The sequence below is a fragment of the Ursus americanus genome, chromosome 10, assembly GCF_024610735.1.
Source record: "Ursus americanus isolate L20-20 chromosome 10, mUrsAme1.1.p, whole genome shotgun sequence".
NCBI lineage: Eukaryota > Metazoa > Chordata > Mammalia > Carnivora > Ursidae > Ursus > Ursus americanus.
The window spans coordinates 56255825-56278964 of NC_142136.1; the positions used below are offsets into that span (position 1 = coordinate 56255825).

The 23140-nt window shown below is 35.5% G+C and overlaps 1 protein-coding gene across 2 annotated transcripts in view; it reads left to right on the forward strand.

Annotated features, from left to right (window-relative positions):
• RB1 (RB transcriptional corepressor 1) overlaps positions 1–23140 on the forward strand; it is a 151875-nt gene that overhangs the window by 108027 nt on the left and 20708 nt on the right. For both annotated transcript variants that reach the window (XM_045796812.2, XM_087865149.1), the window contains 2 exons: positions 18695–18813; positions 22575–22720. In XM_045796812.2, coding sequence (XP_045652768.1) covers positions 18695–18813; positions 22575–22720 — 265 coding nt within the window. The remainder of the gene's footprint in view (positions 1–18694; positions 18814–22574; positions 22721–23140) is intronic.

Consider the following 23140-nt stretch of genomic DNA (forward strand, 5'->3'; position numbering starts at 1 on the left):
TTGGAAATTACCGAACAGTATTTCAGTTTGATAAAATTCCACATGTCTACTTCTGATTTTTGTTTTGCATGACGCCTTATAAACTTGGTTTGGTTTGGTTTTGGCTACTCGACAGCATTCTTAAAACTAAATACTTCTGGAAGAGTACCTGTCTTTCATTACAAAGAGCCCCAGGTCCATAATTTCATTTCAGGTCAGATCGCACCCTGACTTCTGCCTTCCTGTGCAGTTATCAGGTTCATCTTTTACTCTTTGATGCTCTGGCTAGCACCCTATTTACCTCAGGCCTGAATTTTCTCCTGGGTTCAGTTTCTCTGGTAGCAGTGACATCTGACAGACTATATCAATTTATTTCCTTGACTTCTGCTAATTATCTGTCGTACATATGCCTGAATGAGCATCTGGGATCTTAAAGGTACTTACAGATTACAGTTGTCTTTTCTCCATCATAACGTGGTATCCTATTTTGGATCCACCTTTAGATTCTGTGTCAGTCCTTCAAGGAGCCAACTCTTTCCTTACTCTTGTGTTCTGACATAACTGTTACCTAGCCCTGCTCATTTTTGGAACCGTGACTTCACTTTTCTCTGACACAACTCGACCAGTTTCTAGGCACATATGACATCATTCCATGAGGTTGGGTTTTCAGTAATTTTTCCTAGGAATAAATTTATTATTTATCATGGAGGAGAGATATTATTAATATTCTCAAAAAGTAATAGAAAAAAATTAGGAGGAGGAAAGGTAACATAACTGACTCTGCTACTGTAATAAATCAGCTGTCATTTTCTAGTTTTTAAAATATATGTTAAAGTTTTATTTAAATTCCAGGTAGTTAACATGTAGTGTAATATTAGTTTTAGGTGTACAATATAGTGATTCAACACTACCACACATTACTCAGTGCTCATCACAACAAGTGCACTCCTTAATCCCCCTCACCTATTTAACTCATTTCCCTACCTACCTCCCCTCTGGTAACCATAAGTTTGTTCTCTATAGTTAAGAGTCTCTTTCTTGGTTTGTATCTCTCTCTTTTTTTTCCCTTTGCTCATTTGTGTTGTTTCTTAAATTCCACACATGAGTGTAATCATTTGATATTTGTCTTTCTCTGACTGACTTATTTCACTTGGTAAAATACTCTCTTCCATGTCATTGCAAATGGCAAGATTTCATTCTTTTTTATGACTGAATAATATTCCATTGTATGTATATACCACCTCTTCTTTACCCATTCATCAGTCGATGATGGACACTTGGGCTGTTTCCATAATTTGTCTATTATAGATAATGCTGCTATAAACATTGGGGTGCATGTGCCCCTTTAAATCAGTATTTTTGTGTCCTTTGGGTAAATACCTAGTAATGCAATTGCTAAATCGTAGGGTAGTTCTTATTTTTAACTTTCTGAGGAACCTCCATGCTGTTTTCCAGAATGGCTGCTCCAGTTTGCATTCCCGCCACACAGTGCAAGAGGGATCCCCTTTCTCCACATCCTTGCCAACACCTGTTGTTTCCTGTGTTGTTGATTTTAGGCATTCTGACAGGTGTGAGGTGATATTCAGTGCAGTTTTGATTTGCATTTCCCTGATGATGAGTGATGTTGAGCATCTTTTCATGTGTCTGTTGGCCATCTGTATGACTTCCTTGGAAAAATGTCTATTCATGTCTTCTGCCCATTTTTAAATTGGATTACTCATTTGCTGCATGTTGAGTTTTCTAAGTTCTTCATAGATTTTGGATACTAACTGTTTATCAGATATGTCATTTGCAAATATCTTCTCCCATTCTGTAGGTTACCTTAGTTTTGTTTTTCCTTCGCTGTGCAGAAGCTTTTTATTGAAATTAATAATAGACATATAACATTATATTAGTTTTAGGTGTACAATATATGATTCAGTATTTGTATATATTGTGAAGTGATTACCACAAGAAGTATAATTAACATTCATCACCATACATAATTATAAAACTTTTCTTGTGGTGATAACTTTTAAGATTTACTATCTTAGCAACTTCCAAATATATAATACAATATTATTAACTGTAGTCACCATGCTGTACATTACCTCCTCGTGACTTATTTATTTTATAACTGGAATTTTGTATCTTCTGACACCTTTATCTGTTTTGCCCAACCCCCAACCCTTCTGGGATTCATGTCTGTTCTCTGTATCTGTGAGCTCAGTGTTTGGGTTTGGTTTGTGGTTTTGTTTTTTTTTTTAATTCCACATATAAGTGAGATCATACTGTATTTGTTTTTTTCTGTCTGACTTACTTCACTTAGCACAATGCCCTGCTGGTCTCTCCAGCACATTTCCTTCATCCTTTCCATCAGGGAACACTTAGGTTCTAGGTTGTGTGTGTGTGTGTTTTAAGATTTTATTTTTAAGTAATCGCTACACCCAAGGTGGGGCTTGAGCTCACAACCCTGAGATCAAGAGTCGCATGATCCACCAACTGAGCCAGGCAGACACCTCAAGACTGAGGTTTAATTTAAGTCTCTGCTATTATACTTACATAGCTGAAATCAGAGAATAGTATCTTTAAGGTTTAGAAGGGAACTCTGCTTTTTCTTCTTATGTCCTATTGATAAAAATATTTTCTACTAGATAAGAACATTTTCTGCTGTATCTTTTAAACAGTCTTACCATAAATTTCTCAAAATGATTTTAGCCACCATCCATTTCAAACATAATGAAAAATAAATAAGCTAATTTCTGACAATGAACATACATATAAATGCCTCGGTACCTTCCATTCTGACATATCTGAATTGGAACCTTTTAGGAGTTAGATTAACTTTTTAGACTTTAAGCTTTTTTAAAAAATGATATGTGCTTTTCTGTTTATAAAAGTATACTTAGGTTAATTAGGAAATAGAAATGTATTTTGATGTTTTAAAACACTTAAAGTCATTTTATATTTACTACTTTGTAAATTTAAAAACAATTGTTGGTCGGAAGCAATAAAATGCTTATCTAAGATATATACTATCTGAAGGAGAGAATTGAGATTCTGCTGTCTTGCTTTCTAATATAGAGAAGGCTTTTTCAGGGACTCCCTCAAAGTAGTATAACTGCTGGAAGATGAATCTAGCAAATATTTTTGGCCCGAGAATTTCTGCCACCAAATGAGCCTTAAATAAGTATGCTGCAGAAGACAGACTTTATGTAAGTAAACCATTTAAAATTACTAGTCAGAAACACTATCAAAGCTTAATTCTTATTGATAGAACTGTTTTACTGTTAATGAAAATGCAGTTTTTTGTTTTTAGTAGCTATACTCTGCATTACAAAACACTGATATCTTTGAGAAAATTTTCAGCTGAACTAGAGAAGTGGATAGTTTAGTTTATTCAGATTCATTTCATTCATCACCTTTGAATTAGTTTCTTCTTGAGAAGGAGCATGTCTTAAAACTTTTATCTGTTACCTCCATATTTATTTAAAGGTTACTTGAAAGTACGTTCTTAAAATATTGATAATTAGAAGAAATAATCTTTTTAATAATAATACTTTGCATTTGGCTGTACTCTAAATAGAAATTTTAAGGTTTAGTTCTCTAATTCAGTGAATCTGTTTTGGGATTCAGTCTTAATAATGAAAAAGTGAATTTTTTAAATAGGTCTTACACCATTCCTCTGTTAGCAATGTCTGGAAATAGCATTAATCATTTTGCTTCAAGTGCTATTACCACAAGCTCAAGACTCCTAAGATTCCCTTTCCTCACTAGGAGGCTTGGAGCGGCAAATGGAATCAGCAGAAGGGACACAGCCACAACATGCAGCCTGTCCCAAGACTTCCCTTCCTTGCCTTAGAGACAGTAGGGCTGTAGAGGGACACCATTCCACCCTCCACCTCCCCACTCCCACCCCCAGCTAAGAGACACCTGCCAGCCTGACCTGGGGACAATGTGTGTAGGTTCATGTATCTACCACTACAGTTAAGATACTGAACAGTTGTATCACATGAGGAACTAAACCCACATCCCTCCAGCCTCTCATGCCTGTCCTTAACACCTGGTCACTATTAACCTGCCTTCTATTTCTAAGATTTTGTTATTTCAAAATGTAACATAAATGGAATCAAATACAATGATCTTTTTAGGATTATCTTTTTCTTTTCACTCAGCCTAATTTTCTAGAGATACATTTAAGATATTACATGTATCAATAGTTCATACCTTTTTTATTGCTGACTAGTATTTCATAGTATGAATGTACTACAGTTTCTTTAACCATACTTGTATTGAAGATGATTTGGGCTGATTCCAGTCCCTAACTATCACAAGTAAAGCTGCTGTGAACCTTGTACACAGGTTTCAAATGAACTTGAGTTTTCATTACTTTGAGATAAATACCCAAGGAGTACAATTACAGAATTGTATGGTTATTGTGTGTTTTGTTTAATCAGACTACCACCAGCAATATATGAGGGTTCCAGTTTCTCTATATCCTTGCCATCATTTGATATTGTCACTTTTTTAAATTTTAGCCATTCTGACAGTGTAGGGATAGCTCATTGAGGTTTTAATTTACATTTCCCATTAGGATGATGGCTAATGATATTGAATATCTTTTTCTGTGTTTATTTGTGATCTGTATTTCCTCTTTGGTAAAATGTCTCGTCATATCTTAGCCTATTTTGTTTGTTTGTTTTTTTAAGATTTTATTTATTTATTTATTTATTTATTTATTTATTTATTTGACAGAGATAGCCAGCGAGAGAGGGAACACAAGCAGGGGAGTGGGAGAGGAAGAAGCAGGCTCCTAGTAGAGGAGCCTGATGTGGGGCTCCATCCCAGAACGCTGGGATCACGCCCTGAGCTGAAGGCAGACGCTTAACGACTGCGCCACCCAGGCGCCCCCTAGCCTATTTTCTAATTGGATTGTTTGTTTTATTACCATTGAGTTTTGCAAGTTCTTTATATGTTTGACACTAGTCTTTTATTGGAGATGTGGCTTACAAATAATTTCTCCTCATCTGTAGAGCTTCTTTTTTCATCCTCTTCTATGGTCTTTCTTATAGCCAAAGCTTTAAATTTTGATGAAGTCCAATTTAATAATTTTTCTTTTATGGATCATACCTGTGGTGTCAAGTTTAAGATCCCAAAGATTTTCCCCTATGCTTTTTTTTTTTTTAAAGTTTTATAGCTTCACATTTTATATTTAAAAGCATGATCCAGGGCGCCTGGGTGGCACAGCGGTTAAGCGTCTGCCTTCGGCTCAGGGCGTGATCCCGGCGTTATGGGATCGAGCCCCACATCAGGCTCTTCTGCTATGAGCCTGCTTCTTCCTTTCCCACTCCCCCTGCTTGTGTTCCCTCTCTCACTGGCCGTCTCTATCTCTGTCGAATAAATAAATAAAAAATCTTTAAAAAAAAAAAAAAGCATGATCCATTTTTAGTTTATTTTTTAAAAATCTTTTTTAAAGATTTATTTTTCAAGTAATCTCTATACCCAACATGGGGCTTGAGCTCACAACACTGAGATCAAGAGTCCCACACTCCAACTGAGCCAACCAGTTAAGGGGAAAAAAAAAAAAAAAAAAAAAAATATATATATATATATATATATATATATATATATATATATATATTAAAAGTAAAAGTATGACTCTCCAAAGATTAGGAGCCTGGACAGAACTGAGGATAATTCCAAGATTTGTACCCACAGTGGTTAGGTGATTGATAACACAGTTAACCAAAGAGGATATTGAGGAATCATAGCTGATTGGTGATGAGGGTAATGAGTTCATGTTAATGTTTGAACATGTGACTATTTGACATGTTTGCCACATATCCATGTGGAGGCCTGAGATATCTAGTTGAAAGTAATGGATCTGGAACTTGAATAAGAACCTTTAGTCAGAAATGTAGATTTAGAAATGTAGATTTAGAAGTATAGCCATGATAGTGGCTCAACCAGCATATATATTGGTAAGAACATCCTGAGGAATATCAGTATTAAAAAAGTAGTAAAGTAAAATGGGAAAGAACTGTCAGAAAGGTCATGGCCTGTCCTAGATTATCTGTTTTATATTCGAGTTTCCTTTTGCAGGGTGAAATGATCTTCTAATGATTTGGCTTAGGATAGTACAAAAACATTTCCTATAACATAGGTCCAATAATATTCCTTAAAATACTCAGAAAACAGTAGCAATTCCCATCTTCCTCTTCCATTATTAATTCTTCTACTAGCACTAGAGATCTTGTGCGTACTCGGATAATCAGAATCTTTTAGGAACACCTTGACTTGATAACCTTTAAATCCTTGATGCTCTGGAAAGATTCATAGTTGCTTTAGAAATGTATGTTAATTATGAAATATGTAGAGTAGACTTATAGCTTCTACTTTTTCTATGCAGATTATTTATTCAGTGGGATTTATACTAATCTTGCTGGTAGAGTCTGGTTTCCCTCACAGGATTAAATGGCAGAGCAGAGTAAGGTGTTGTCCAGAGAGTGATCATGCTGCCAGTTAATTTAAGTAGATAGGTAATGACATGAGGCAGCTTGCCTGAATCCAAGAGAAAAACTGCTCTCTGAGTTCTGGACATAGTGCTATAGATACAAATACATAATTTTCAAAGGTTAAGCATTCCACTAAATATTTTCTTTGTAGTCTTTTAAAAAAATCATTTGCTATATTAATTATTTATTTGCTGTATAAGAAATTATCCCAGAATGTGGCAACTTAAAATACCTAAAGTTTGGGGATACCTGTGTGACTCAGTCGGTTAAGTGTCTGCCTTTGGCTCATGTCATGATCCCAGAGTCCTGGGATCAAGTCCTGCACTGGGACTCAGCAGGGAGTCTGCTTCTCCCTCTCCCCCTGCCTGCTGTTCCCCCTGCTTATGTGCACGCTCTCTCTCTCTCTCTCTCTGACAAATAAATAAAATTTTTAATAAAAAAAATAAATGAAGTTTGTTATCTCACACAGTTTCTGAAGGTCAGAAATCTGGCTGGGAGTGCTTAGCTGTGTGGTTTTGGCCCCTGTTCACTCAGGAGAGACCCTCAAGTTGTCAGCTAAGGATGCAGTCAGTTTAAGGCTTTGCTGGAGTTGGAGAATCTGCTTCCAAGTTCACTCATCTGGTTGTTGGCAGGCCTTCTTACTTCTTCACTCGTTGTTAGCCGGAGGCTTCCTTTTTTGCCATGTGGACTTCTCTCCGTGGGACTTCCGGGAGCCTAAAACTGCAGGCTTTTATAAGCTAACTCAGAAGTGACATGCCATCACTTCTGCCATATGCCATTGACCAGACTAACCCTGGTACAATATAGGAGGGGTCTTCACAAGGATATAAATAGCCCAGTGGTAGGGGTTATTGGGGTGATCTTGGAGGCTGGCTGCCACAAGTGATATTTAATGTCAATTAGAAAGCAAATCATATCACTTTTCTTCTTGGTTCTTTGCTGTATTTTAATTTAACCCTTGATATGGCTATATTGTATAACATTCTAGAAATATTTGAGTATCCATTATATGCTAGGCACTGAGATTTTATTTTAGAACTGTCTAAAAGTCCCGTCTGGATCCTCTCAGTCACCTCCTTAAAATCCTTTAATTAGTTTAATCCCCTGCTGTTTCCTTGTTATAAAATCTATGTTTTAGCTTTATGGAACAAATCATTTCAGTCTTAAGGACTTATGTCCCTTGTGCCATTCTGAGTACTTTATACTTACCATCTCATTTAATTATAATAACAACCAACCCTCTGAGGGAGTATTATTTTCCTCATTTTATGGGAGCTACATGAAGTTTCTTGAGGGCCATATTTTCTCTTGTTTCTGAGCTGTCTATTCTGCTTTCCACTTGAAATGACTTCTATCTTTAGGACTCAAATGAGGTTAATCTCCTTCTAGGAAGTTTTCCCCTAATGTACCTAATCTGGATTCAGTGTCCTTCTCTTGATTTCCAGTGTATATACCCTGTGTATCCTTTGACTATGGAACTTACTGCTCTGGATTGCTGGTTTTTATTTACTTATCTGTTTTCTTCATTAGACTAAAGACTGTAGCATAAGGATTAAAAACCTGGGCATTGGAGTGGAAAAGCTTGTGACCAAATCCTGAATCTACCACTTATTGTGCCTTTGGGCAACTTAATCTTAGCCTACCTTTCTTCAGTTGTAGAATGGCATAAAAAATAGTAACTTCCTCCTAGATTGTTGCAGGAATGAAATAATATAAATAAAGTGCTTGGTGCTATGCCTGGCATTCGGTAAATCTATAAACTCTTTGAGAGCAGAATTAGTGAATGCTTATTATATGCCATGTAGTGTATCAAACTTTGTGTAGTTTATTTAATTCTCACAACAACCCTTTGTGGTACGTACTATCATTAATGTTATATTCTTCTCAGTGGCTGTGGTGCCTGTCATGAAATGTTGAATATGTGGAATGAATGAATGAATGGTAGATGTAATTGTGGGGAGTAGAGCTAATTGTAGGGGGAGACAACACCATGGAAACACAACTAAAAGCCTGACAGTAGGCACAAAGAATGAAGAGAAAATTAGCAAATGAATATGGTTTACATCATAGTATAGGAGCTAACATCACATGCTTTTGAAACAGACTTGGGTTTAAATCCTTGCTCCACCCTTCATTAGCCACATGACATGGGGCATATTTCTTAACTTCCATTTTTCAGGTTCTTTGTCTATAAAATGGGGATAATAATAGTATGTATTTTATAGATTTACTATGAGGATTACGTGAGATAATGTTTGTAAAATATTTTGTATAGAACTTGGCATACAGTAGATGCTCAGTAAGTATTCTTAAATTGAGAGAATCAAGAAGACAATTTTGGTAGGAGAAGGAAGTAAAATATTACTATGAAGTATGTGGTAATGACTTTGAATCATGAATTATAGTTATCAAGATAAGACACAATAGAAAGAAAGATCACAGTTGTTATTCTACTTCACAGTGTGGTACCCTCTCTAGACAACACCAAATTTTTGCTATGGGTCTGGCATTAAAATTTAGTTCTCATAAAGTTAATGAAATGACTCTAATATTCTGTCTTCTTACCCTATCATCACTGTAGCCCAAATGTTGGGAAAATGGCAACCAAAAGTCTTCTGTCAGTGATTGATTATGTTATGATTTAGGGAATTTCTGAGTTTCACAATAGAGACTGTACTTTTATATCTGACTGATCTCAAATTTACCTGGTTATTAGTATTCTAGAAAACAGAATTTAGGGACTGGTTGAAAGGATGCCTTTTGAAGCCTTAAGAAGGCAAGAAATGGAGTTGTTAAAAATAGTATTGCCATTTAAGAAAGAGTGAACCAGCTTTTAAAAATTTTTATCAGAATTAGAAAACTAAAGTTAGTTCTTAGAGGGGTGGCAGAGGAGACGTGGCAGGGATCAGGTGGGAGGAAGCTGAAATGGTGGGATTGCATTAGGATCTGCTGAGGAGCTTTTCTACAATGTAGATATTCCCCCTTCCTGGCATTATCAGAATTTTAGGGGTTTTGAGGAGGAATCTAATCTGTGTGTCAAATGAAGCTTCTATGGGGACTCTTACATATACTGCCTTCCAGCTAAATTAAAAGCTCTATCAGAAAGTAAGAGTTTACCTTATAAAATATAACTGAGACATTCTAAGGATGACCTAGGCCATTGATGGTCTAGACTTGAAATTAACGATTAGAGATTGTGAACTCTTACTACACTTAAAGACATACCACACAAGTTAACAGAGCTTGTTGGAATGCACAGGTTTTAGTATAATGGTTTAACAATCGGTTTTACTATCTCATATTTACTTTGTAGATTTTTTTCATTGAAATTAAGTAAAAAATTAAGTTGGCATAGCTATACTGATGTGCTGCAACTGAACTGTGCCTGTAGAACCTCGTGTCACCTTTACATGTCAGGTTATTGTTGTGCCCACGTTTGGCCAACCCTTATTTTAAGGCTTCAGGACAAGAATGGCCAAGGGGTTTCCAAAGCCAGGAGGTGTAGAAGACTCATATTTAGTTCAGTTTCAGATTGGAAACTTTAAGGATTATGGAATTCCAAGAACTGAATAGTATGTCCACCTAGAGGTAGAAGCAGCAAAGCCCAAGACCAGTGAAATTCCTCAATAATGTTGGCTTAAGTTTTTAAGTTTGTTTTATTTTCTTGAAAACAATTCAATGTCTAGTCATTAAATAATCTTTGACACAAAACTTTGGCGCTATGAATAGGTTAAACCTGCTACAGTATTTGCTGTCATGGAATAATGTATGTAGGTAAAGGGTACTAATTAGATTCCCAAAGGTAAAAATCTGATGATTTTTCTCTGGTAGGCCCTGGTTAAGGCAGGAATTATTTGAGAAGAATGACTTTTCTTATGATTATTTAATCATAGGATATGTGTCTTCGTTCTTTTACTTTTTTACAAATCCTTATCATCATCATTATTAATAGATAATTGGATGATTCCTCACTTAAGCATGGCAAGCATGTTTATTCCTCACCTTTGAACTCTCATGCATCCGTCTTGTACTTTTCTGTTCAGTCATAACCCTCTACTCCTTCCAAGTTTGACAAAACATCCTTGATTTTCATCATATTCAGACGTGCTAGTTTCCTTTCACAAGCTTTTATATCCTATTTCTCTTTTATTGTCCGTTTTCACACTGTATTAGTTCCCTTTATGATATTAATTCTGCCTACTGTATGAATTTTTATTCATTTTTCAAATATTCATTATAGGTTTTCTTATGCTTTCAGTTAGAATAAGATCTCTTCTTTGGATTAGGAACAGTAACTTTCCCATAGCATTTAGGGTAAATTATACAAATAATGACTCTTCAACACAATTTTATCATGATTGTTAGAACAGAGGATGCTCTCAGTGGAAATACTTTCTGTGGCCATTGGAGCTAGTACTGATGGGAGTGCACTTTTGACTCCTGTAATACTTCATTTAGAAAAATGGCTGTTTTAGTTTAATTGCATAAATTTTGCCTTCACACTTGGAGCTGCCTACCCAGAGCAGATTTGTCAAAAATCTTCAAGTAAACCCTGACCCAGTTTTGGAATTCTTGGCTAATTTTGAGTTAGGAATTCCTTTCTTTAAACAGTATTTTAAAATTAATACAACAAATGCAAAATATAACATATTTTATAGGTTACATTTTTTAAAAAGACTTTAAATAATACCCAATACCACAAAATAACTTAATTTGAAATGAAGAAAAAAGGATCTACCCATATTGATAAACTTCTCATTGTTTTCGAAAAAGTTGATGAAGATATCAATTCAGAAAATACTTCTAAAAATACATTTTAGGGTGTATAGTTGTTTGGAATATGTGTGTGTGTAAAGTTGTATATAATTGACATAATAAAATTACTACTTTAGAGTTTTCAAGTCCTTAAAATATTTGCTTTTAGTCTATAATTTAACAAAGGGACTGCTGTTTTGAGGGACTTAAAAATTGCTCTAAACAATCACTTTTAATGAAAATCTAGTTAGAATTTTGGGCCCGTTTTGCATAATTTCTAATATTTAACAAGTGTGTTTTTCAAAAATAATGCTTCTAACTAAACATTGCTCAAACTGGTTATAATATAAATTGTCTAACATTGTCAAAATTTGATTCATAGTTCAGTATTGTTTGGGTATTTATTATACCAAACAGTTACCCTGGAAAGGAAACTAATATTTTATACAAGCTCTCACTGTTTGGTAAATTATATAATTATGTTAAGCAAATACTGTAGAAGTTGTAGACAGTCATCTCTGATTAAATAAGTATGACTGTGTTGTTTTCTGCCAGAAGAATGATTATCAGGAACATTTCACTTTATTAAATAGTGTGTGATACCAGGATTAGCCTTGGTAAGATTAATTCATGCACTTGCTTTATTGCTGCTTTTGTACTGAGAACTTAGTGAAAATTATAGTATAGTCAGTGGATAAGAGCTCAGACTCTGGAGCCTGGCTGCCTGAGTTCAAATCCTTTTGTTAGCCTCATTTTCTGTATCTCTCTAGCGGAGATAGTATACCCATAGTGTTTTGTGAAAATTAAATGTGTACATACAGTAAGCATTTACTAAATGGTAGCTATTATTGTTAATAACAGATGTTAATATAGATTTATTTTTCAGTAAATCCTTAGGATAAAGATGGAAAACAATAGTTAAATTAATAAAATGTTTTTAGTAAGTCATATTCTAGTATTTGTTCTAGGAAGCTACTCTATTCCTTCTTTATTTTTAAAAAATAGCTTAAAAGAGTTTTGGTTTTTATATTTATAAACCTCAAATGTTACTATCCTACACTCTAAAATAATTTTAGTGCATAACACAGTATATAATATGCAGTCATAATTTACTAAAATAGCCAAGCTTTGTGATCCGTAAAATGAATAATGATAACACTTAATTCACAGATTTATTTTGGGGATTACATGAAATAATGCATTTGAATTAACTTTGTAAATTGAAAGTGCTTTAATTCTCATCTAAGCAAAGCATAAAAGTGATATATCATTCTGTATCTTAAATTAACTAACTTTCATTACCAGTTTAGTGTTCAGTGGCCCAAAGGGCAAATTTCATAGGGTCAATGCAAGTACAAGTGAATACCTCCTTAAATTTTGCATCCAAGACACCTCTCTTGCTTCACCCTAATCCTGGCCCTGTTTTATACTGCTTATACATATTTTTCTCTTGGAGAGAGGATAGTCTGAAAGGCATTTTGGTTGATAACATACTAATGCTGAAATAAAAATAACCCTAGTATACTGGTAATTTCATATTTTTGGTTCTGCTTACGGTGAAGCTAAGGTCTTAAGTAAGTTAGTGAATAGTAGGCTTTTCTTTTTTAAATTTCAGATCAATTGCATTAATTCCTGAGTTATATGCATACAACTCCAAAGTTGTTTGATCTCACTGGACTTGGTACTAAACCTGCCTGGCACATTCTTCATGCATGTTGGAGCTAGGAAGTTGGAAATTGATAGGAAATTCTGCCACTTGAAACAGAGCTAAGGCAGTATGGGTTATGGTGACCTCTTATCAACTGGAAGACATTCCTGAAAGCAAACAATAAATCATTTAGATATTCAGTAAATATTTTTAGAACCCCAGTTCTATGCTAGGAATGTATATAATAGGAAGCAAGACACAGTTGAACTAGCAATCTTTATATTAGTGATTTATGACAAGAAAAATCTCTAGCCTAAAATATAGTTTCTATTATAATAGATGTCCCATTTCTCTTAGATTATTCAAACTTTTTAGCATGGTCTTTTATAGTTTTGGATCATCAAGCAGCTGTTTACCTTTTTATTTAGCAGCCTCTCCATTACTGCACCACCACTTTACTTTAGTACCAGTAGCCTCTTTATATTTCCTAAAATAACACCAGTTCCTCAGCACATCTTCTTTCATCTTGGGAGACCTCTGCCTCTTGCTTCTCTCAAAGCACAGCCTCTTCTTCTTACTTCAAGTCTTAGCATCCATGTTACCTTCTCAGATACATCTTCCTTGAACCACCCCCCAGGGTCTCCATTTGTATTTTTGATAAGAAATTCTGTTGTTGGGGCGCCTGGGTGGCTCAGCCATTAAGTGTCTGCCTTCAGCTCAGGTCATGATCCTGGGGTCCTGGGATCGAGCCCCTCATCTGGCTCCCTGCTTGGCGGGAAGCCTGCTTCTCCCTCTCACACTCCCCTTGCTTGTGTTCCCTCTCTTGCTGTCTCTCTCTGTCAAATAATAAATAAAATCTTTTAAAAAAAAATTCTTTAAAAAAAAATTCATAGAATTTTTCTGAATCTGTCATTACCTACTTATTTCCTTTTGTGTGCTGTCTGCTTCTTCCCGTTGGACTCTGAGCACCATGTAGGGAGGAGCCATATCTGTTCCTTGTACATAGGAAGTATTCAATAAATGTTTGATGTTTAATGGATATGGTTTTTACAGACAAAACTGATTTTTAGTTTTACTCTGGGTTGCCTAAATGCTCCACTCTACTCCACTGCAATTCACTTTGAAAAAAAGTCTTCTAAATAATAGGCATTCTGAAATAATTTTCATGTTTTTATTTTCTTTGTGTAAGGTACACATACATAAGTGTTTACTAATGCTTAAAGGGAAAAGATGGGGGAAAGGAGTAGGTAAATATTTTATTTTTAAAGGATCTAGGGTGTATATTAAGGTGGAATAACCTCAAAGAACTTTGAACACATTTGCCTACTCACTTTTTCATTTATTCAACAAATGTTTATTGAGTCCCTACTGTGTGCCAGGCATTTTTAGACATTGGTGATACTGTTTTGAACAAGTTAACTGGAGGAAACAGTTAATAAACAAGTAAACAAATGAATACATAATACGATTTCAAATAGTGATCAGTACTGTGAAGAAAATAGAGCAGAGTTGGGAGTACTAGCAAAGTGGGAATTATGACTGTCTTGGACAGGATGTTCAGAGAAAGCTTTGCTGAGGAGGTGTTATTTAAGGAGACGGCATGAATAATGGAGTGGGTTGAGTCATGGGAAGCTCTGGTAAAGAGCATAGTAGACAGAGGAAACAGTAAATACAGAAATTGAGACAGGGAGAATCATGCTGTGTTCAAGGAACAGAAAGAAGACCAGTATGGCAGGAGTAAGTAACGAGGAAAGTAGTAGAAAGTAAGGCCTGAGAGGGGGCTATATCTCAAGGGACCCTGGCTTTAGTAAGCCAGGATAAAAAGTTTGGATTTATTCTAGTGTAGATGGGAAGTCATTGGAGGGTTTTGAGTAGGGGGGAGGGTGTGGGGAGTAGTTTATCAGCTTTATTGAGAACTGGGAGGCATAAGAGTGGAAGTATGAAAATCAGTTGGAGGATGCCTTTGTGGTAGTACAGACAAGAGATAATAATGGCTTAGACTATAGTAATGTTAGAGATGATGAGAAGTTAGACCTGGGATGTATTTTGAAGTTAAAGTCAACATGACTTCCCAGGATTGGATAGTGGAGTTCAAGGGAAAGAGTAATTAAAGAGGACTCCTTTTTTGATTTGGACAACTATATGTAAGGAATGATAATGATATGGGAAAAACTAGAAAACAGCGTTTTTTTGGTGGTAGAGGATTGTTAAAGTTTATTTTGCACACAGACATCAACTAAACAAGTTGAATTAGGTGGAAGAGGACAGATGCCTCGGAAATGATTCTTCAAGTCCATTGATATCTGGCAATGGGGGGATTGTTCGTAATTTTTATTTCCTACCGTAGAGCCTCCTACAGAGTAGACAACAAATATTGGGTGGTTGGATGGAATGTATGAATGTATGAAGTGGACATTCATACATTTGAACAGATACCATTGTCCTTTGTATAAAGGCATTTATTTAGATGTGTAAGTAAGAACTTAACCATAATAATTTCAAATGTTTACATAACACTTACTCTGTGCCTGGCTCTGTTGTAAATGCTTAACATGTATCATTAATTCACTTAATTCTCACAATACTGTGATTTAAGCATTGTCATTAGTATCTCCACTTTACAGTTGAGAAAAGTAGGTCATAATGAGGTTAATCAACTTGTTCAAAGTCATGCTGCCAATAAGGGCCAGGATGTGAACCCATGTCATGTGGCTCCAAAGTCTCACACCAGTCCACTGCCCTATACTTCCGCCCATTATCATGACGTACTCATTGTCATAAACTTATATCGTATATCTGTGTGACCACTTGGGTTGGGGGAGATGAAGTAATAAAAGTGATACTTGAGTGAAACATAAAGACTTGGTAAAAAAACGTTACCTTAATCCTATGAGGAGGCATTCACTTTAGTATAACCCTATTATGCTAATCTGAAGAGAAAGTAAAATGCCTGATTAGTAGCATACCTAAATCCTATAAAGACTCAGGTTTACTTGCATTTCTTTGTGAGACTTTTTTTTTTTTAATTTTTTTAATGAACATATAATGTATTATTTGTTTCAGGGGTACAGGTCTGTGATTCATCAGTCTTACACAACATCCAGTGCTCACCACAACACATATCCTCCCCAGTGTCTATCACCTAGCCACCCCATCCCCTTACCCCCTTCCCCTCCAGCAACCCTCAGTTCCTTTCCTAAGATTAAGTGTTTTATAGTTTGTCTCCCTTTCTGGTTTCATCTTGTTACATTTTTTTCCTTCTTTGTGGGTCTTAGGGTCTCTTAAAATGTCATTGACAGAAAAATGGGAATAGGCCACTCCTGTTGAATATATGTGGATTTACACCCACACTATTTTTGTTAAATAAATATATTTTGTATATAATTTTGTATATAATTTGTCGGTGGCTAGAAAATGTAAAACACTATGACATCCATGCCTTAGCTTGTGTTGTTAGCATTACTTTACTCCAATGAAAGCACTCACTTAGATCGCACTTCAGAGTGCCCTTAATGAAAGGAAAGAATAGGAAAGAATTAGTTGATAATAAAAATTACATTATATGGCTCCTGGGTGTCTCAGTCAGTTAAGCATCTGCCTTCTGCTCAGGTCATGATCCCAGGGTCCTGGGATTGAGTCTCATATGGGGCTCCCTGTTCAGTGGGGAGTCTGCTCTCCCTCTGCCCCGCGCCTCCCCCCCCCCCCCCCCCCCGCTCATTCTCGCTCTCTCTCACAAAAATAAATAAATACATCTTTTTAAAAATTACATTATGGGGGTTGTAGAAAAAAACCCAATATTGTTTATTTGTAAAGATTTAGCTTAACTTAGTTTATTGTGGTTTTAGTCAAATAAAAGTTTTTAGTCAGATCAGTTCATCTTTTTCTTTATGACTTCTGGGTTTTGGTCAAACCCACAAAGTCCTTCCTTATCAAGAAGTTGTAAAGATTTCTAATAATTTCTAATACTTTTAAAATTTCTAATAATTTTTAAATTTTGTTTTTTAATATAAGTAATTCATTTTCTATATATTGTGAAGGTATAATGATCTCTTCCTTTCAAATTGCTAAGTTTTTCAACACTTTATTGAATGGGCTATTCTTAATATTTTTACAAAATCTACTTATTTTCTACATTGCTTTGTATATTTACTTACTGTTGTACCACTTTCCCTTTTGATATAAACCCAGCATCTTGGCAATCTCTCTGTTTTCTTGTTTTTCTTAGTTCAAGGATTAAAAAAGTAAATCATGTATGGGCCCCCTTTTTATGAACTTGTAAGCAGTCACCTCCAGAAAATTATAAATTTTGAATCAGTGTTTTAGTGACTTTTACTGCTGGTCTTATCTTTTTGTAAATGATAAATTAGACTTTCAAACTTTTTTCTTGATATATAGAAGTGTAATTATTTTTCATATTGTGAATAATGGTATTATTGTCATTTTTTTCATTTCATACTTTAATCTTACATTTCTTTTCCTTGTTGAGCTGGCTGGAACCTCACATACAGTGTTGAATAGAAAGCATGATAATAGGCATCCTTTTGTTGTCTCTGATTTTTTTAAGGGCAATGATTGTAGTGTTCACCATTACATATAATGTTTGCTGTGGGTTTTGGTGTGTTTGTATATGCCATTTATCAAATTAGGAAGTACCCTGCCATTCCTGGTTGAATAAGTTCGTCCTTCCTTTCCTTCCTTCCCTCCCTGCCCTCCTTTTCCTTCCTCCCTCCCTTCTTCCCTCCCTTCTTCCCTCCCTCCCTTCCTTTTAATTACAAATGGGTTTTAAAATGAGAACTTACTCCTTCATTGATTTTGATAAGATTTTTTCGTGTTGTACCGGTTTTGCAACATGGATAAACTCAACTTTGGTAATGATATATTCTCTTTTTGACACTGCTGATTTGAGTTGCTGTGATTTCTTGTTTAGGATTTTTATATCTCTGTTCATGAGTGAGAATGGGCTATAATTATCTTTTTGATGTCCTTGACAAATTTTAGTATCACTGTTGTACTAGCCCATAAAATGAGACCAAGAATGTTTCAACTTTTTCCATTCTCAGAAGGATTTGAGTAAAAGTGGAATCATCTATTCTTTGAATGATTGGTAGATTTCACTGGTAAAACCAAAGGTGCTTGATATGCTTGATATCCTTGTAGGGAGATATTTAATTACTGCTTTAGGTTTTTTAATAGTTTATAGGACTATTGATACTTTTTAAATTTTTAAAATTTATTTATTTATTTATTTATTTATTTATTTATTTTGGAAATTTCCACTTGGTCTGAGTTTTCCAATTCATTGACATAAAATTAGTCATAACAGTCCTCTGTTATTTTTCTAATTTTGGTGATGATGGTCCCACTTTTTGCTCCTAATACTGTTTATCTTTTCTATTTTTCTCATTCTGACTGGAGGTTTGTTTAATTTTATTAGTTAATTCAAAGAACTGATTATTAGCTTTGTGATCAAACTGTATATTTTATCTTTGTTTTTAGTTCCATTAAATTATGCTCGTATCCTTATTATTTCTGTCTTTGTACCTTCTTTGGGTCTTCTCTGTGTATTTTTTCCTTTTAATTTCTTTTCTAATATAAGCATTTAAAGTTATACATTTTTCTAGTCCTTTATGTATATAGAACAAAAGTTGGCAGTTGGTATTTTCAAGGTGGAGAAAAGGATCTCATCTGAATTCTAAATTGCTGCTGTCAATTGTAACTAAATTTGTAGTGCTCACCATGTCAGACAATATGATTTCGATAAGTACATGGGAAAATCATACTTACCAATGTGGTTTTAACGTCATCTGGTTTCATATAGGATTCACCTTTATTTGATCTGATTAAACAAGCAAAAGACCGAGAAGGACCAACTGATCACCTTGAATCTGCTTGTACTCTCAACCTTCCTCTCCAGAGTAATCACACTGCAGCAGATATGTAAGTAGAATGTATGTTATGCTATTTATTCAATCGGCAAATAGGTTTTGAGCATGGTATAATGCAAGATATTATATAGAAACTGTGGGGAATAGAATTTTGAATAAGATATTTGTCTTGCTTTGAAGAAGCAGGAATATAAGGTACCCAAATAAAGATCGTATAAAGTGGTACAGAGTGCTGCTGAGATCGCTCAGGGTTGATGTAATGAGGATAGTTTTCATGGTGGAGATGGCAATTTAATTAGGCCTGAAAGATGGAAAATAGGATTTCTTTATGGAAACTGGAGAGGAGGGAGGAGACACAGTGTTCCAAGAGTCAGAAATGGCATGAATTCCAAAATGTAAGACCAGAAAAGTAGGAACCATTTTCAGGGAGTACAGATCAGTGCATTTGGGGTGAAGCATAGGATAGGCACAGGAACTAGGATGGGATATGAGACTAAATTAATTGATAAGTACATGATGATGATGATGATGATGGAAGAAGAAAGCAAATAGCTAATATTTAATGAAGGTTCACTGTGTACTGGACAGTTGCCTAAGTTTCCCATTTAATTTTCGTAACAGCCCTGTAAGGTAGTAGATTCTGCTATCAGCCTCAGTTATCTGTAAAATAGGAATTAGAGAGATAAGGTAACTTGCCAAAAGTCAACAGAAATCAAACCCAAGAAATCTGACCGCAAAACTCATGTTCTTAAACATCCCAGCTACTATGCCTTTTCATAGGAATGTGCCTACTGTTATTTCTATTTAGTTCTGTCTAGGAATTGACATTATGATGTTCTGTGATTAGTTCAGGGACTATTTTCCAGAGATGTCCTTTCCATGCTAACTTGTACCCAGAGTATTTCTAGCATATAATGCCTCTGTCTTCACATATAAAGTAGTTTGCTAGGTTATGCACTAATATAAACAAGTCAAGCCCTATCTTTTTCTAAGTGCCAGAGTGTTTTCTAGCCACTGGAATAAAAGGCGGGTAAGATGAAATAGGTTCTTCCTCTCATAATGCTTACGTTATGGGGGAAATAAACTAATACATGATGTGTTTTTAGAGTATACTAAATTTGGGCATCTGGTTGTCTTAGTAGGGCATATGACTCTTGATCTTGGGGTTATGAGTTCAAGCCCCATGTTGGGAGTAGAGATTACTTAAAAAAAAAAAGAAAAAAGAGAGTATACTAAGTACTATAATGGAAATAAAGTGATGTGAGAGAAACTGAGAGTGTAGGAATGTTTAGGGAAGCTTTTTCTGATAAAATGATATTTGACCTGAGACCTCAAGGACAAGTGGATGCTGGTTAGGCACACGTCTGCATCTTGTACCTTCCAGCAGAGTAAAAGGCAAGTACAGTGGCCCTAAGGCAGATCAAACTTAGCTGGTCCAAGGAACATAAAGAAATCCCAGTGTGGCTGGGGTAAAGTGAGTAAGAGGAGGTTGGAGGTACAAAAGGAGGTTGGAGAGGCAAACTGAGGCCAGACCTTGTAGATTCCCATGGGCCATAGGAAAGGGTTTGGATTTTAGCAGAACAATGGGAAAGCATTAAAGTTTTAAGTAATGGTGCAGCTTGCTATACTTTGTATTTTTAAAGGGCCATTTTCTGGCTGCTGTTTGAAGTAAAGGTGGGTTTGGAGGAGGGCAAGGAAGCAGTAGGAAGACCAATTTGGAGGTACTTTTAGTAGTCCAAGTGAAAGATGTAAGTGACTTGGTCTAAGATCTGTCAGTAGAGATAGAAAGAAATGGAATGATCTAGGATGTATTTTAGAGGAAGATTTAATAAGACTTGGTTTTGCATTGAGTTTGGGGAATTGGGAAAAGGGAGAAATTAAAAATAACTCCTAGATTTTAGATTTAAGAAACTGGATGTAATGTGGAGTCATTTATTGAGATGGGAAAAACAGAAGGAAGAAATCAAGAGCTTCCCTTTGGCCTTCTTAAGTTTGAGATTCAAGTAGTGATGTTCCATAGGTAGTTGAATATTTGTACCAGAACTCCAAGGAGACCAACTCCTGTCCAAGTTAAGTTTGTCTACAATATTGTGAAATAGAGAATTGAGGGCAAGTCCTCGACTGGAAGTAGACTAGACCATGGTACTTGAAAGATTACGATGGTGATTCCCTTTTCCTAGTGTACTAGTTAACATATTACATGTAGTAGATACATCCACAGTAAAGTACAAATCCTCCTTCCTGCTTAGAATTATTTCTCGGCTACTAAGACAAAATTAGAAAGTAGATCTGGAATATCCTATAAAAAGCAACACAAGAGTGGTAGAATGTCAGAAATTGAGAGAGAATATTTATTAATATCTCCGTGTTGATTTATGTCTGACATATTTAGTATACAGATGTAAATCTTCCTTGATAATGTATCTGAATACTAGAATTCTGTACTAGGTGGTATTTGTTTTATCATATATATGAACCATAGTTATCAATTAAACATTTTTAAGAGGAAAATCAGAAACATGACAACACTGTTTTGGTATTAATAACTTATTCTTTTAACCTGGAGTTATTTTATGATCTCAATCTCACTATAATTATTAAAATTGAACATATACACATATGCAGCTATCTTTTTTTTCAATAAAGCAATAACTCTCAGAAAAAGCCATTCATTAAAATAGTTAGAAATGATAATGACAAGGGGCGCCTGGGTGGCACAGCAGTTAAGCGTCTGCCTTCGGCTCAGGGCGTGATCCCAGCGTTATGGGATCGAGCCCCACATCAGGCTCCTCTGCTATGAGCTGCTTCTTCCTCTCCCACTCCCCCTGCTTGTGTTCCCTCTCTTGCTTGCTGTCTCTATCTCTGTCGAATAAATAAATAATAAATTTTAAAAAATCTAAAAAAAAAAAGAGAAATGATAATGACAAGCTTAGTTTTCCTATTAGGCCGTATCTTTTCCAGCTTGTGTTTAAATAGCTTGCTGAAACTAGTACAACCACTCTAGCAAACAGTATGGAGGATCCTCAGAAAGCTAAAAATAGAACTACCCTATGATCCAGTAATTGCACTAGTAGGTATTTACCCAAAGGATACAAAAATACAGATTTGAAGGGGCACATGTATCCCGATGTTTATAGCAATTTTATCAACAACAGCCAACCTATGGAAAGAATCCAATTGTCCATCAACTGATGAATGGATAAAGGAGATTTTGTGTGTGTGTATTACTCAGCCATCAAAAAGAATGACGTCTTGCCATTTGTAACAACATGGATGGAGCTGGAGTGTATTATGCTAAGCGAAATAAGTCAGAGAAAGAAAGAAAAAGAGAAAGACCATAACATCTCACTCATATGTGGAATTAAGAAACAAAACAGATGAACATAGGGGATGGGGAGAAAAAGAGAGAGGGGAAATAAACCGTAAGAGACTCTTAATGATAGAGAACAAACTGAGGAGTGATGGAGGGAGGTGAGTGGGGGAAGGGCTAGATGGGTGATGGGTATTAAAGAGGGCACTTGTGATGAGCACTGTGTTGTAAGTGCTGAATCACTGAATTCTACTCCTGAAACCTGTACTGCATTGTATGTTAAATAACTAGAATTTAAATAAAAATTAAAAAAATAGTTTGCTGAGAGAAGGAATTTGGTATAGAATAACAGATTAAATAGATATGTTCAGATGCATGTGTACAGCTGTGTGTGTGTGTGTGTGTGTGTGTGAGAGAGAGAGAGAGAGACAGAGAGACAGACAGAGAGAGGGAGAGACTCTTAGGGAACTTCAAATGAAGGCTTTTTCTTTGAATGTGTCTAGGTATCTTTCTCCTGTAAGATCCCCAAAGAAAAAAGGATCAACTATACGTGTAAATTCTACTGCAAACACAGAGGCACAAGCAACCTCAGCCTTCCAGACTCAGAAGCCATTGAAATCTACCTCCCTTTCACTTTTTTACAAAAAAGGTTAGTAGATGATTATTTTTGAGAAGAAGGACTCTGGAACCTGGCTGTGATTGGGTTCAAATCATGGCTCTTCTGCTTACTGGGTGTGACCTTGGCAAATTCACTTAATATCTCTATGCCTCAGTTTCTTCATCTGTAAAGTAGAAATGATAATGATAATAATAGTCTATTTTGTAATAAAATAATCTACCTTATAAGGTTTCTGAGTTAATTAAATGAATTAATACATAAACTGTTTCAAACAGTGCCTAGCACATAGTTAGCACTCAGCAAGTGTTAGAGGTTGTTATTATAGCTGCTGCTGCTTTTGTCATGCTTTCAAATTTATGTCTGGAAGTATTTACCCCTGCATTACTTCTTCTGTTCAGGTGTGTATGTAGAGTTAAGATTGTACAGCGTGCCGTAGTCTAATGTAGGCAC